Raw genomic sequence first — 14,938 nt, 5'->3', positions numbered from 1 at the left:
TGGGAGAGTACGACACAACAGTAAACAGTCACATTTCCTGCTCACAACAAGCTTGTAATAATACAGTAATACAAAGAAATAAAACAACGTATCCGGACATGAGTCCCGTGGGGCTGGGAGGAGGGGGAGAGCAAAGGGAGCACGTCCGGGCGACGCGGAAGGGAGCGGGAGATCGGGAAAAGCGGGGCTTAATCTGGGAAGGCCTCTTGGAGGAGACGGGCCTTCAATGAGGCTTGGAAGGCGGTGGGGACGGTCACTGTGCGGGATTCGAGGAGGGGAAGGCGTCCCGAGCCAGAGGCACAGTGAGTTTACGGTCTACAAGGGGAGACAGACATTAATAAAAATACTTAAATTATGGATGTGGACGGACATAATCAATCAATCGTATCGACTGAGCGTTTACCGTGTGCAGAGCACTGGACTAAGCGCTTGGGAAGTCCAAGTTGGCAACATCTAGAGACGGTCCCTACCCAACAGTGGGCTAAGTGCTGTGGGGCGGAGGGAGGGATGAATAAAGGGAGGAAATCCAATAATAATCATTATGGCATTTGTTAAGCACTTACTATGTGCCAAGCATTCAGTCATTCAATCGTATTTACTGAGCACTTACTGTGTGCAGAGCACTGTACTAATCAATCAATCAATCAATCAATCGTATTTATTGAGCACTTACTGTGTGCAGAGCACTGTACTAAGCGCTTGGGAAGTACAAGTTGGCAACACAGAGAGACGGTCCCTACCCAACAGTGGGCTAAGTGCTGTGGGGCGGAGGGAAGGGTGAATAAAGGGAGGAAATCCAATAATAATTATGGTATTTGTTAAGCGCTTACTGTGCCACTCATTCACTCATTCAATCGGATTTACTGAGCACTTACTGTGTGCAGAGCACTGTACTAATCAATCAGTCAATCAATCGTATTTATTGAGCGCTTACTGAGTGCAGAGCACTGTACTAAGCGCTTGGGAAGTCCAAGTTGGCAACATATAGAGACAGTCCCTACCCAACAGTGGGCTCACAGTCTAGAAGGGGGAGACAGAGAACAAAACCAAACATACTAACAAAATAAAATCAATAGAATAGATATGTACAAGTAAAATAAATAAATAGAGTAATAAATATGTACAAACATGTATACATCTATACAGGTGCCGTGGGGAAGGGAAGGAGGTAAGATGGGGGGGAGGGAGAGGGGGACGAGGGGGAGAAGCTGCTTCGAATCCTTCGCAGTCATTCATTCATTCAATCGTATTTATTGAGCGCTTACTGTGTGCAGAGCACTGTACTAAGCGCTTGGGAAGTACAAGTTGGCAACATCTAGAGACGGTCCCTACCCAACAGTGGGCTAAGTGCTGTGGGGCGGAGGGAAGGGTGAATAAAGGGAGGAAATCCAATAATAATTATGGTATTTGTTAAGCGCTTACTATGTGCCACTCATTCATTCATTCAGTCGTATTTACTGAGCACTTACTGTGTGCAGAGCACTGTACTAATCAATCAATCAATCAATCGTATTTATTGAGCGCTTACTGTGTGCGGAGCACTGTACTAAGCGCTTGGGAAGTCCAAGTTGGCAACATCTAGAGACGGGCCCTACCCAACAGCGGGCTCACAGTCTAGAAGGGGGAGACAGACAACAAAACCAAACATACTAACAAAATAAAATAAATAAAATAGATATGTACAAGTAAAATAAATAAATAGAGTAATAAATATGTACAAACATGTATACATCTATACAGGTGCCGTGGGGAAGGGAAGGAGGTAAGATGGGGGGAGGGAGAGGGGGAGGAGGGGGAGAAGCTGCTTCGAATCCTTCGCAGTCATTCATTCATTCAATCGTATTTATTGAGCGCTTACTGTGTGCAGAGCACTGTACTAAGCGCTTGGGAAGTAAAAGTTGGCAACATCTAGAGACGGTCCCTACCCAACAGTGGGCTAAGTGCTGTGGGGCGGAGGGAGGGATGAATAAAGGGAGGAAATCCAATAAAAATAAAAAATAATTATGGTATTGGTTAAGCGCTTACTACGTGCCACTCATTCAGTCCTTCAATCGTATTTATTGAGCGTTTAGTGTGTGCAGAGCACTGTACTGAGCGCTTGGGAAGTCCAAGTCGGCAACATCTAGAGACGGTCCCTACCCAACAGCGGGCTAAGTGCTGTGGGGCGGAGGGAGGGATGAATAAAGGGAGGAAATCCAATAAAAATAAAAAATAATTATGGTATTGGTTAAGCGCTTACTACGTGCCACTCATTCAGTCCTTCGATCGTATTTCTCGAGCGTTTACTGTGTGCAGAGCACTGTACTGAGCGCTTGGGAAGTCCAAGTCGGCAACAGATAGAGACGGTCCCTACCCAACAGCGGGCTAAGTGCTGTGGGGTGGAGGGAGGGATGAATAAAGGGAGGAAATCCAATAAAAATAAAAAATAATTATGGTATTGGTTAAGCGCTTACTACGTGCCACTCATTCAGTCCTTCGATCGTATTTCTCGAGCGTTTACTGTGTGCAGAGCACTGTACTGAGCGCTTGGGAAGTCCAAGTCGGCAACAGATAGAGACGGTCCCTACCCAACAGCGGGCTCACGGGCTAGAAGGGGGAGACAGACAACAAAACGTATTAACAAAGTAAAATAAATAGGATAAATACGTACAAATAAAATAGAGTAATAAATCGTACAAGCGTACAGACAGGTATTGAATTCTCTCCTCTCCCCTCTTTCCTCCTGCAGGCCGAGCCTCCTTCCCGCCTCCTTCCCGTCCAGAAAGTGACCCCGGGAGCCGAGCGGCCCGAGTCGGGAAGAGTCGCCCCGATTTGCACTGTGCACCCGCCGAGAGCCTCCTGGATGGGAAAAGCGGGGGGCAGGAGGGGACGGCCCTCCTTCCTTCCTTTCTTTCTTTTTAACCAGAACTGAAATTATTTTTGGAAGCGCCGCCGAAAGGGGAAGGGACCACGAAGGGCCAGGACATCCCCGACGGTCCCCATTCCCGCTCTCAGTTCCCCCGTCTCACGCGCGGGCGGGACGGGGAAGATCCTTCCGACTTTCCTCCAGGCCAGGGAGGTGTGAAGACGCTCCCCGGCTCTTGGCTCTTTCCCATTCCCGGACCCCCAGCAGGGTAACGACACTTAGCATCACCTACCTCACGGATCTGGGAGGGAAATCCCGTTCACCCCTCAAATCACCCTGCCCCGCATCCAGTCCGGGGGAAAGACGCATTTTTTTTTTTCCCTAACGGGAAAGACGCATTTTTTTTTTTCCCTAACGGGGCAGGAGAGGGAGGGAGATGCCAAGCCGATGCCAACCCTGGAGGGGCAACAAACGGTTTACATTTTCCCTCGGCGTCCTGTCTCTTACCTTTTCCAACGGGGCCTTCGTCCGATGTCTGGAGGTGGGTGGGCGAGCAGGGGCGGTTAACACAGGCCTCGGGATTCCAGCCGGAGCAGAAACAACGTCCCTCCAGGACCGTCTCTGACGGTCCGAGGGCCGGGAATCCGTTGTTCTTCACTCGGAGGGCTAGGGAGGAGCAAGAGCCAAACCTGCAACGGGAGGGATGACGGTCAGGACTTCCCGAGAATGAGGGACTAGAGTCATTGGAATCAATCAATCGTATTTGTTGAGCACCTACTCTTTGCAAAACACTATAATAAGCACTTGGGATGATGGTCATAAGCGCTTAGTACAGTGCTCTGCACATAGTAAGCGCTCAATAAATACGATTGATGATGATGGTCAGAATGCCAGAAGGACTTCCCGAGAATGAGGGACCAGAGTCATTGGAATCAATCAATCGTATTTGTTGAGCGCCTACTGCGTGCCAAACACTATACTAAGCACTTGGGATGATGGTCAGAATGCCAGAAGGACTTCCCGAGAATGAGGAACCAGTCATTGGAATCAATCGTATTTGTTGAGCGCCTACTGCGTGCAAAACACTATACTAAGCACTTGGGATGATGGTCAGAATGCCAGAAGGACTTCCCGAGAGTGAGGGACCAGTCATTGGAATCAATCGTATTTGTTGAGCGTCTACTGTGTGCAAAACACTATACTAAGCACCTGGAATGATGGTCAGAATGCCAGAAGGACTTCCCGAGAATGAGGGACCAGAGTCATTGGAATCAATCATATTTGTTGAGCGCCTACTGCGTGCAAAACACTATACTAAGCACTTGGGATGACGGTCAGAATGCCACAAGGACTTCCCGAGAATTAGGGACCAGAGTCACGGGGATCAATCAATCGTATTTGTTGAGCGCCTACTGCGTGCAAAACACTATACTAAGCACTTGGGATGATGGTCAGAATGCCAGAAGGACTTCCTGAGAATAATAATAATAATAATAATGGCATTTATTAAGCGCTTACTATGTGCAAAGCACTGTTCTAAGCGCTGGGGGGGGATACAAGGGATCAGGTTGTCCCGCATGGGGCTCACAGTTATCACCCCCATTTTACAGATGAGGCTCTGAGAAGTTAAGTGACTTGCCCAAGGTCACACAGCAGACACGTGGTGGAGCCGGGATTTGAACCTATGACCTCTGACTCCAAAGCCCGTGCTCTTTCCACTGAGCCACGCTGTCAATCAGTCGTATTTGTTGAGCGCCTACTGCGTGCAAAACACTATACTGAGCACTTGGGATGATGGTCAGAATGCCAGAAGGAATTTCCCGAGGATGAGGGACCAGAGTCATTGGAATCAATCGTATTTGTTGAGCGCCTACTGCGTGCAAAACACTATACTAAGCACTTGGGATGATGGTCAGAATGCCAGAAGGACTTCCCGAGGATGAGGAGCCAGAATCACGGGGATCAATCGTATTTGTTGAGCGCCTACTGCGTGCAAAACACTATACTAAGCACTTGGGATGATGGTCAGAATGCCAGAAGGAATTCCCGAGAATGAGGGACCAGAGTCATTGGAATCAATCATATTTGTTGAGCGCCTACTGCGTGCAAAACACTATACTAAGCACTTGGGATGACGGTCAGAATGCCACAAGGACTTCCCGAGAATTAGGGACCAGAGTCACGGGGATCAATCAATCGTATTTGTTGAGCGCCTACTGCGTGCAAAACACTATACTAAGCACTTGGGATGATGGTCAGAATGCCAGAAGGACTTCCTGAGAATAATAATAATAATAATAATGGCATTTATTAAGCGCTTACTATGTGCAAAGCACTGTTCTAAGCGCTGGGGGGGGATACAAGGTGATCAGGTTGTCCCGCATGGGGCTCACAGTTATCACCCCCATTTTACAGATGAGGCTCTGAGAAGTTAAGTGACTTGCCCAAGGTCACACAGCAGACACGTGGTGGAGCCGGGATTTGAACCTATGACCTCTGACTCCAAAGCCCGTGCTCTTTCCACTGAGCCACACTGTCAATCAGTCGTATTTGTTGAGCGCCTACTGCGTGCAAAACACTATACTAAGCACTTGGGATGATGGTCAGATTGCCAGAAGGACTTCCTGTGAATGAGGGGCCAGAGTCATGGGGATCAATCAATCAATCGTATTTGTTGAGCGCCTACTGCGTGCAAAACACTATACTGAGCACTTGGGATGATGGTCAGAATGCCAGAAGGACTTCCCGAGGATGAGGGACCAGAGTCATTGGAATCAATTGTATTTGTTGAGCGCCTACTGTGTGCAAAACACTATACTAAGCACTTGGGATGATGGTCAGAATGCCAGAAGGACTTCCCGAAGATGAGGAGCCAGAATCACGGGGATCAATCGTATTTGTTGAGCGCCTACTGCGTGCAAAACACTATACTAAGCACTTGGGATGATGGTCAGAATGCCAGAAGGAATTCCCGAGAATGAGGGACCAGAGTCATTGGAATCAATCATATTTGTTGAGCGCCTACTGCGTGCAAAACACTATACTAAGCACTTGGGATGACGGTCAGAATGCCACAAGGACTTCCCGAGAATTAGGGACCAGAGTCACGGGGATCAATCAATCGTATTTGTTGAGCGCCTACTGCGTGCAAAACACTATACTAAGCACTTGGGATGATGGTCAGAATGCCAGAAGGACTTCCCGAGAATAATAATAATAATAATGGCATTTATTAAGCGCTTACTATGTGCAAAGCACTGTTCTAAGCGCTGGGTGGGGGATACAAGGTGATCAGGTTGTCCCGCATGGGGCTCACAGTTATCACCCCCATTTTACAGATGAGGCTCCGAGAAGTTAAGTGACTTGCCCAAGGTCACACAGCAGACACGTGGTGGAGCCGGGATTCGAACCCATGACCTCTGACTCCAAAGCCCGGGCTCTTTCCACTGAGCCACGCTGTCCATCAGTCGTATTTGTTGAGCGCCTACTGCGTGCAAAGCACTATACTAAGCACTTGGGATGGACTTCCCGAGAATGAGGGACCAGAGTCACGGGGATCAATCAATCAATCGTATTTGTTGAGCACCTACTGCGTGCAAAACACTGTACTAAGCACTTGGGAGAGTACAATAGAACAGAGTTCGTTCATTCGTTTTTTTATTGAGCGCTTACTGTGTGCGAAGCACTGTATGGAGTGCTTGGGAGAGTACAATATAACAATAAATAGACACATTGGTATGTGAATTGATAGACATGTTCCCTGCCCACAAATAAAAATAATAATGACATTTATTAAGCGCTTACTACGTGCAAAGCACTGTTCTAAGCGCTGGGGAGTTTACCGGGTGATCAGGCTGTCCCACGGGGGGCTCCCAGTCTTCATCCCCATTTTCCAGAGGAGGGAACTGAGGCCCAGAGAAGTGAAGCGACTGGCCCAAAGTCACCCAGCTGACAAGCGGCGGAGACGGGATTTGAACCCATGACCTCCGGCTCCAAAGCCCGGGCTCTTTCCACGGAGCCGCGCTGCTTCCCCTAAAGAGTCTATAAGCTAGAGAGGCAGTTTCTAGACAATCAATCATTCAATCAATCAACACAATTTACTGAGTGCTGATTGTGTGCACTGTACTGAGCGCTTGGGAGAGATCATAATAACGGCATGTGCCAGGCACTGTACTAAGCGCTGGGGGGGATACAAGCAAAACAGTCCCCTGGCCCACATGGGGCTTACGGTCTCGGTCCCCATTTTACAGATGAGGTAACTGAGGCCCAGAGAAGGGAAGTGACTTGCCCAAGATCACACAGCAGAGAAGTGGCGGGGCAGAGATTAGAACCCAGGACACTCTCACTCCCAAATCCGGGCCCTGTCCACTACGCGATGCCGTTTCCCTATAACACAGTCTAACGACTGTAGACTGTATTATACGATCCCTGCCCACAATGAGGAGATGGAATGAGTGAAATAATAATAATAATAATAATGACGGCATTTATTAAGCGCTTACTATGTGCAAAGCCCTGTTCTAAGCGCTGGGGAGTTTACAAGGTGATCAGGTTGTGGGGGTTCACAGCTTTTAATCCCCACTTTACAGATGAGGTAACTGAGGCCCAGAGAAGTGAAGTGACTTGCTCAAAGTCACACGACTGACAACTGGCGGGGCCGGGATTCGAACCCATGACCTCTGACTCCAAAGCCCGGGCTCTTTCCACTGAGCCATGGAAATATTTCCTCGAGGGAACTCTCCACGCCCTGGAAAACTTGTCTGGCCTTCTCAGGAGCAGGGGAATGGCCGGAATTGCCTGTTGCGGGCTGGATTCCAGGGAGCCTCGGTTTTTCTGGGTTTCTCAACCCAGGCTTAAATAATAATAATAATAATAATAATAAATAATAATAATAATAATAATAATATAATGGCATTTGTTAAGCGCTTACTATGTGCAAAGCCCTGCTCTAAGCGCTGGGAGGGGATACAAGGTGATCAAGTTGTCCCACGTGGGGCTCACAGGCTTCATCCCCATTTTACAGATGAGGTAACTGAGGCTCAGAGAAGTGAAGTGACTTGCCCAGGGTCACGCAGCAGACAGGTGGCGGAGCCAGGATTCGAACCCATGACCTCTGTGACTCCAAAGCCCGGGCTCTTTCCACGCTTCAAGCAGCGTGGCTTAGTGGAAAGAGCTCGGGCTTGGGAGTCAGAGGTCGTGGGTTCTAATCCCACCTCTGCCACTTAGCTGTGGGACTTTGGGCAAGTCACTTCACTTCCCTGGGCCTCAGTTCCCTCATCTGGAAAATGGGGATGAAGAGAGTGAGCCTCATCTGGAAAATGGGGATTAATCAATCAATCGATCGTATTTATTGAGCGCTTACTGTGTGCAGAGCACTGGACTAAGCGCTTGGGAAGTCCAAGTTGGCAACATCTAGAGACGGTCCCTACCCAACAGTGGGCTCACGGTCTAGAAGGGGGAGACAGAGAACAAAACCAAATGTATTAACAAAATAAAATAAATAGAATAGATAGGTACAAGTAAAATAAATAAAGAAACAAATAGAGTAATAAATATGTACAAACATATATATATATATACATAAACATATATATATATATGTATATATACACACACAGGTGCTGTGGGGAAGGGAAGGAGGTAAGACGGGGGGATGGAGAAAGGGGGTGAGATTAAGAGAGTGAGCCCCACGTGGGACAACCTGATCACCTTGTATCTACCCCAGCGCTTAGAACAGTGCTTGGCACATAGTAAGCGCTTAACAAAAACCATCATTGTTAACAAGATGGCAACATATTAAGACCGTGAGCCCCATGTGGGACAACCTGGTCACCTTGTATCCTCCCCCGCGCTTAGAACAGTGCTTTGCACATAGTAAGTGCTTAACAAATGCCGTCACTATTATTATTATTATTATTATTATTATCAAAAATTCGGGTCCAGGCCGGGGCGTTTATACCACGACAGACCACCAGGGGGTGGTGTAGCCCTGAGGAAACAGGTAAGAATAATTATAATAATAATAATAATAATAATTATGGCATTTATTAAGCGCTTACTATGTGAAAAGCACTGTTATAAGCGCTGGGGAGGTTACAAGGTGATTAGGTTGTCCTACAGGGGACTCACAGTCTTCATCCCCATTTTACAGATGAGGGAACTGAGGCCCAGAGAAGTGAAGTGACTCGCCCAAGGTCACCCAGCTGACAGTTGGCAGAGGTTTGAACTCATGACCTCTGACTCCAAAGCCCGGGCTCTTTCCACTGAGCCCAGCTGCTTCTCAATAATAATAATCATCATCATCATCATCAATCGCATTTATTGAGCGCTTACTCTGTGCAGAGCACTGTACTAAGCGCTTGGGAAGTACAAATTGGCAACATATAGAGACAGTCCCTGCCCAACAGTGGGCTCACAGTCTAAAAGGGGGAGACGGAGAACAAAACCAAACATACTAACAAAATAAAATAAATAGAATAGATATGGACAAGTAAAATAAATCAATAGAGTAATAAATATGTACAAACATATATACAGGTGCTGTGGGGAAGGGAAGGAGGTAAGATGTTAAGCGCTTACTATGTGCAAAGCCCTGTTCTAAGTACTGGGGGGATACAAGGTGATCAGGTTGTCCCACGGGGGGTCACAGTCTTAATCCCCATTTTACAGATGAGGGAACTGAGGCCCAGAGAAGTCTTCTAGACTGTGAGCCCACTGTTGGGTAGGGACCGTCTCTATATGTTGCCAACTTGGACTTCCCAAGCGCTTAGTCCAGTGCTCTGCACACAGTAAGTGCTCAGTAAATACGACTGATTGATTAGTACAGTGCTCTGCACACAGTAAGCGCTCAATAAATACGATTGATTGATTGATTAGTACAGTTCTCTGCACGCAGTAAGTGCTCAATAAATACGATTGATTGATTGATTGATTAGTACAGTGCTCTGCACGCAGTAAGCGCTCAATAAATACGATTGATTGATTGATTGATTAGTACAGTGCTCTGCATGCAGTAAGTGCTCAATATAATTGATTGATTGATTGATTGATTAGCACAGTGCTCTGCACGCAGTAAGCGCTTAATAAAAACGATTGATTGATTAGTACAGTGCTCTGCACGCAGTAAGCGTTCAATAAATACGATTGATTGATTAGTACAGTGCTCTGCACGCAGTAAGCGCTCAATAAATATGATTGATTGATTGATTAGTACAGTGCTCTGCACGCAGTAAGTGCTCAGTAAATACGATTGATTGATTGATCGATTAGTACAGTGCTCTGCACGCAGTAAGCGCTCAATAAATACGATTGATTGATTAGTACAGTGCTCTGCACGCAGTAAGCGCTCAATAAATACGATTGATTGATTAGTACAGTGCTCTGCACGCAGTAAGCTCTCAATAAATACGATTGATTGATTAGTACAGTGCTCTGCACGCAGTAAGCGCTCAATAAATACGATTGATTAGTACAGTGCTCTGCACGCAGTAAGCGCTCAATAAATACGATTGATTGATTGATTAGTACAGTGCTCTGCACGCAGTAAGTGCTCAATAAATACGATTGATTGATTGATCGATTAGTACAGTGCTCTGCACGCAGTAAGCGCTCAATAAATACGATTGATTGATTAGTACAGTGCTCTGCATGCAGTAAGCGCTCAATAAATACGATTGATTGATTAGTACAGTGCTCTGCACGCAGTAAGCACTCAATAAATACGATTGACTGATTAGTACAGTGCTCTGCACGCAGTAAGCGCTCAATAAATATGATTGATTGATTAGTACAGTGCTCTGCACGCAGTAAGTGCTCAATAAATACGATTGATTAGTACAGTGCTCTGCACGCAGTAAGTGCTCAATAAATACGATTGACTGATTAGTACAGTGCTCTGCACGCAGTAAGCGCTCAATAAATACGATTGATTGATTAGTACAGTGCTCTGCACGCAGTAAGCACTCAATAAATACGATTGATTAGTACAGTGCTCTGCACGCAGTAAGCGCTCAATAAATACAATTGATTGATTGATTAGTACAGTGCTCTGCACGCAGTAAGTGCTCAATAAATACGATTGACTGATTAGTACAGTGCTCTGCACAAAGTAAGCGCTCAATAAATACGATTGATTGATTGATTAGTACAGTGCTCTGCATGCAGTAAGCTCTCAATAAATACGATTGATTGATTAGTACAGTGCTCTGCACGCAGTAAGCGCTCAATAAATACGATTGATTAGTACAGTGCTCTGCACGCAGTAAGCGCTCAATAAATACGATTGATCGACTAAGCGGCTTGCCCAAGGACACACCGCTGACAAGCGGCTGAGCCGGGATTCGAACCCGCGACCCCCGACTCCCAAGCCCACCCTCTTTCCACTGAGCCACGCTGCTTCTCTAAGAGTAATAAGGGCGTTTTTCCAGCGCTGCCTGTGCGCCGGGCACTGTACTAGACACCTCCCGACCCGGTCGGTCTGCTCAGAGCTCCTTTTCCGGGGGGAGGAAAGACGCCGATGCGAATCCGATCCGAGGGGAGACTAGGGATAACGGATCCTGGGGCCCCGGGAGACGGATTCCCGGGAGAAGCGGCATGGCCTAGCGGACGGAGCATGGGAAATTAATCGGGATGGGCACAGTCCCTGTTCCACACGGGGCTCACGCTCTTAATCCCCATTTTACAGATGAGGTCACTGAGGCCCGGGGAAGCCAAGTGTCTTGCCCAAGGTCACACGCAGTTGGGGCTCACGCTCTTAATCCCCATTTTATAGATGAGGTCACTGAGGCCCAAAAACACAAAATCTCTTGCCCAAGGTCACACGCAGCTGGAGCTCACACTCTTAATCCCCATTTTACAGATGAGGTCACTGAGGCCCAAAGAAGTGAAGTCTCTTGCCCAAGGTCACACGCAGTTGGAGCTCACACTCTTAATCCCCATTTTATAGATGAGGTCACTGAGGCCCAGAGAAGCAGTCACACGCAGTTGGGGCTCACACTCTTAATCCCCATTTTACAGATGAGCTCACTGAGGCCCGGAGATGCCAAGTGTCTTGCCCAAGGTCACGCGCAGTTGGGGCTCACGCTCTTAATCCCCATTTTACAGATGAGGTCACTGAGGCCCAGAGAAGCCAAGTGTCTTGCCCCAGGTCACGCGCAGTTGGGGCTCACACTCTTAATCCCCATTTTACAGATGAGGTCACTGAGGCCTGGAGAAGCCAAGCGTCTTGCCCAACGTCACATGCAGTTGGGGCTCACGCTCTTAATCCCCATTTTACAGATGAGGTCACTGAGGCCCAGAGAAGCAGTCACATGCAGTTGGGGCTCACACTCTTAATCCCCATTTTACAGATGAGGTCACTGAGGCCCAGAGAAGCCAAGTGTCTTGCCCAAGGTCACGCGCAGTTGGGGCTCACGCTCTTAATCCCCATTTCACAGATGAGGTCACTGAGGCCCGGAGAAGCGGTCACACGCAGTTGGGGCTCACGTTCTTAATCCCCATTTTACAGATGAGGTCACTGAGGCCCAGAGAAGCAGTCACACGCAGTTGGGGCTCACGCTCTTAATCCCCATTTCACAGATGAGGTCACTGAGGCCCGGAGAAGCGGTCACACGCAGTTGGGGCTCACGCTCTTAATCCCCATTTTACAGATGAGGTCACTGAGGCCCAAAAACGCGAAATGTCTTGCCCAAGGTCACACGCAGTTGGGGCTCACGCTCTTAATCCCCATTTTACAGATGAGGTCACTGAGGCCTGGAGAAGCCAAGTGTCTTGCCCCAGGTCACGTGCAGTTGGGGCTCACACTATTAATCCCCATTTTACAGATGAGGTCACTGAGGCCCGGAGAAGCAGTCACACGCAGTTGGGGCTCACGCTCTTAATCCCCATTTTACAGATGAGGTCCCTGAGGCCCGGAGAAGCCAAGCGTCTTGCCCAAGGTCACGCGCAGTTGGGGCTCACACTCTTAATCCCCATTTTACAGATGAGGTCACTGAGGCCCGGAGAAGCCAAGTGTCTTGCCCAAGGTCACACGCCGTTGGGGCTCACGCTCTTAATCCCCATTTTACAGATGAGGTCACTGAGGCCCAAAGAAGCCAAGCGTCTTGCCCAAGGTCACGCGCAGTTGGGGCTCACGCTCTTAATCCCCATTTTACAGATGAGGTCACTGAGGCCCAAAGAAGCGATGTGGCTTGCCCAAGGTCACGCACAGTTGGGGCTCACACTCTTAATCCCCATTTTACAGATGAGGTCACTGAGGCCCAGAGAAGCAGTCACACGCAGTTGGGGCTCACGCTCTTAATCCCCATTTTACAGATGAGGTCACTGAGGCCCGGAGAAGCCAAGTGCCTTGCCCAAGGTCACACGCCATTGAGGCTCACGCTCTTAATCCCCATTTTACGGATGAGGTCACTGAGGCCCAGAGAAGCGGTCACACGCAGTTGGGGCTCACACTCTTAATCCCCATTTTACAGATGAGGTCACTGAGGCCCAAAGAAGCGATGTGTCTTGCCCAAGGTCACACACAGTTGGGGCTCACGCTCTTAATCCCCATTTTACAGATGAGGTCACTGAGGCCCAAAGAAGTGAAGTGTCTTGCCCAAGGTCACACGCAGTTGGAGCTCACACTCTTAATCCCCATTTTACAGATGAGGTCACTGAGGCCCGGAGAAGCCAAGTGTCTTGCCCAAGGTCACGCGCAGTTGGGGCTCACGCTCTTAATCCCCATTTTACAGATGAGCTCACTGAGGCCTGGAGATGCCAAGTGTCTTGCCCAAGGTCACGCGCAGTTGGGGCTCACGCTCTTAATCCCCATTTTACAGATGAGGTCACTGAGGCCCGGAGAAGCCAAGTGTCTTGCCCAAGGTCACGCGCAGTTGGGGCTCACGCTCTTAATCCCCATTTTACAGACGAGGTCACTGAGGCCCAGAGAAGCAGTCACACGCAGTTGGGGCTCACGCTCTTCATCCCCATTTTACAGATGAGGTCACTGAGGCCCAGAGAAGTGGTCACACGCAGTTGGGGCTCACGCTCTTCATCCCCATTTCACAGATGAGGTCACCGAGGCCCGAAGAAGCCGTCACACGCAGTTGGGGCTCACGCTCTTAATCCCCATTTTACAGATGAGGTCACTGAGGCCCAGAGAAGCAGTCACACGCAGTTGGGGCTCACGCTCTTCATCCCCATTTCACAGATGAGGTCCCTGAGGCCCAAAAACGCGAAATGTCTTGCCCAAGGTCACACGCAGCTGGGGCTCACACTCTTAATCCCCATTTTACAGATGAGCTCACTGAGGCCCAAAAACGCGAAATGTCTTGCCCAAGGTCACACGCAGTTGGGGCTCACGCTCTTCATTCCCATTTTACAGATGAGGTCACTGAGGCCCAAAGAAGTGAAGTGTCTTGCCCAAGGTCACACACAGTTGGGGCTCACACTCTTAATCCCCATTTTACAGATGAGGTCACTGAGGCCCAGAGAAGCAGTCACACGCAGTTGGGGCTCACGCTCTTCATCCCCATTTTAAAGATGAGGCCACCGAGGCCCGGAGAAGCGGTCACACGCAGTTGAGGCTCACACTCTTAATCCCCATTTTACAGATGAGGTCACTGAGGCCCGGAGAAGCGGTCACACGCAGTTGGGGCTCACGCTCTTAATCCCCATTTTACAGATGAGCTCACTGAGGCCCAAAAACGCGAAATGTCTTGCCCAAGGTCACACGCAGTTGGGGCTCACGCTCTTCATCCCCATCGTACAGATGAGGTCACTGAGGCCCGGAGCAGCCAAGTGTCTTGCCCAAGGTCATGCACAGTTGGGGCTCACACTCTTAATCCCCATTTTACAGATGAGGTCACTGAGGCCTGGAGAAGCAGTCACACGCAGTTGGGGCTCACACTCTTAAACCCCATTTTATAGATGAGGTCACTGAGGCCCAGAGAAGCAGTCACACGCAGTTGGGGCTCACGCTCTTAATCCCCATTTCACAGATGAGGTCACTGAGGCCCAGAGAAGCAGTCACACGCAGTTGGGGCTCACGCTCTTAATCCCCATTTCACAGATGAGGTCACCGAGGCCCGGAGAAGCGGTCACACGCAGTTGGGG

General features: G+C 48.7%; 1 protein-coding gene across 2 annotated transcripts in view; it reads left to right on the top strand.

The window, feature by feature from the left end:
• The window catches only part of ADAM33 (ADAM metallopeptidase domain 33), a 169,591-nt gene extending 166,260 nt beyond the window's left edge, over window positions 1–3,331 (top strand). For both annotated transcript variants that reach the window (XM_038745299.1, XM_038745298.1), the window contains exon 21: window positions 2,729–3,331. In XM_038745299.1, coding sequence (XP_038601227.1) covers window positions 2,729–2,768 — 40 coding nt within the window. In that variant the 3' untranslated portion in view covers window positions 2,769–3,331. The remainder of the gene's footprint in view (window positions 1–2,728) is intronic.
• Window positions 3,332–14,938: the final 11,607 nt, after the last annotated feature.

This window comes from Tachyglossus aculeatus, chromosome 4, assembly GCF_015852505.1.
Source record: "Tachyglossus aculeatus isolate mTacAcu1 chromosome 4, mTacAcu1.pri, whole genome shotgun sequence".
NCBI lineage: Eukaryota > Metazoa > Chordata > Mammalia > Monotremata > Tachyglossidae > Tachyglossus > Tachyglossus aculeatus.
This window is presented reverse-complemented; position numbering and strand designations above follow the sequence as displayed.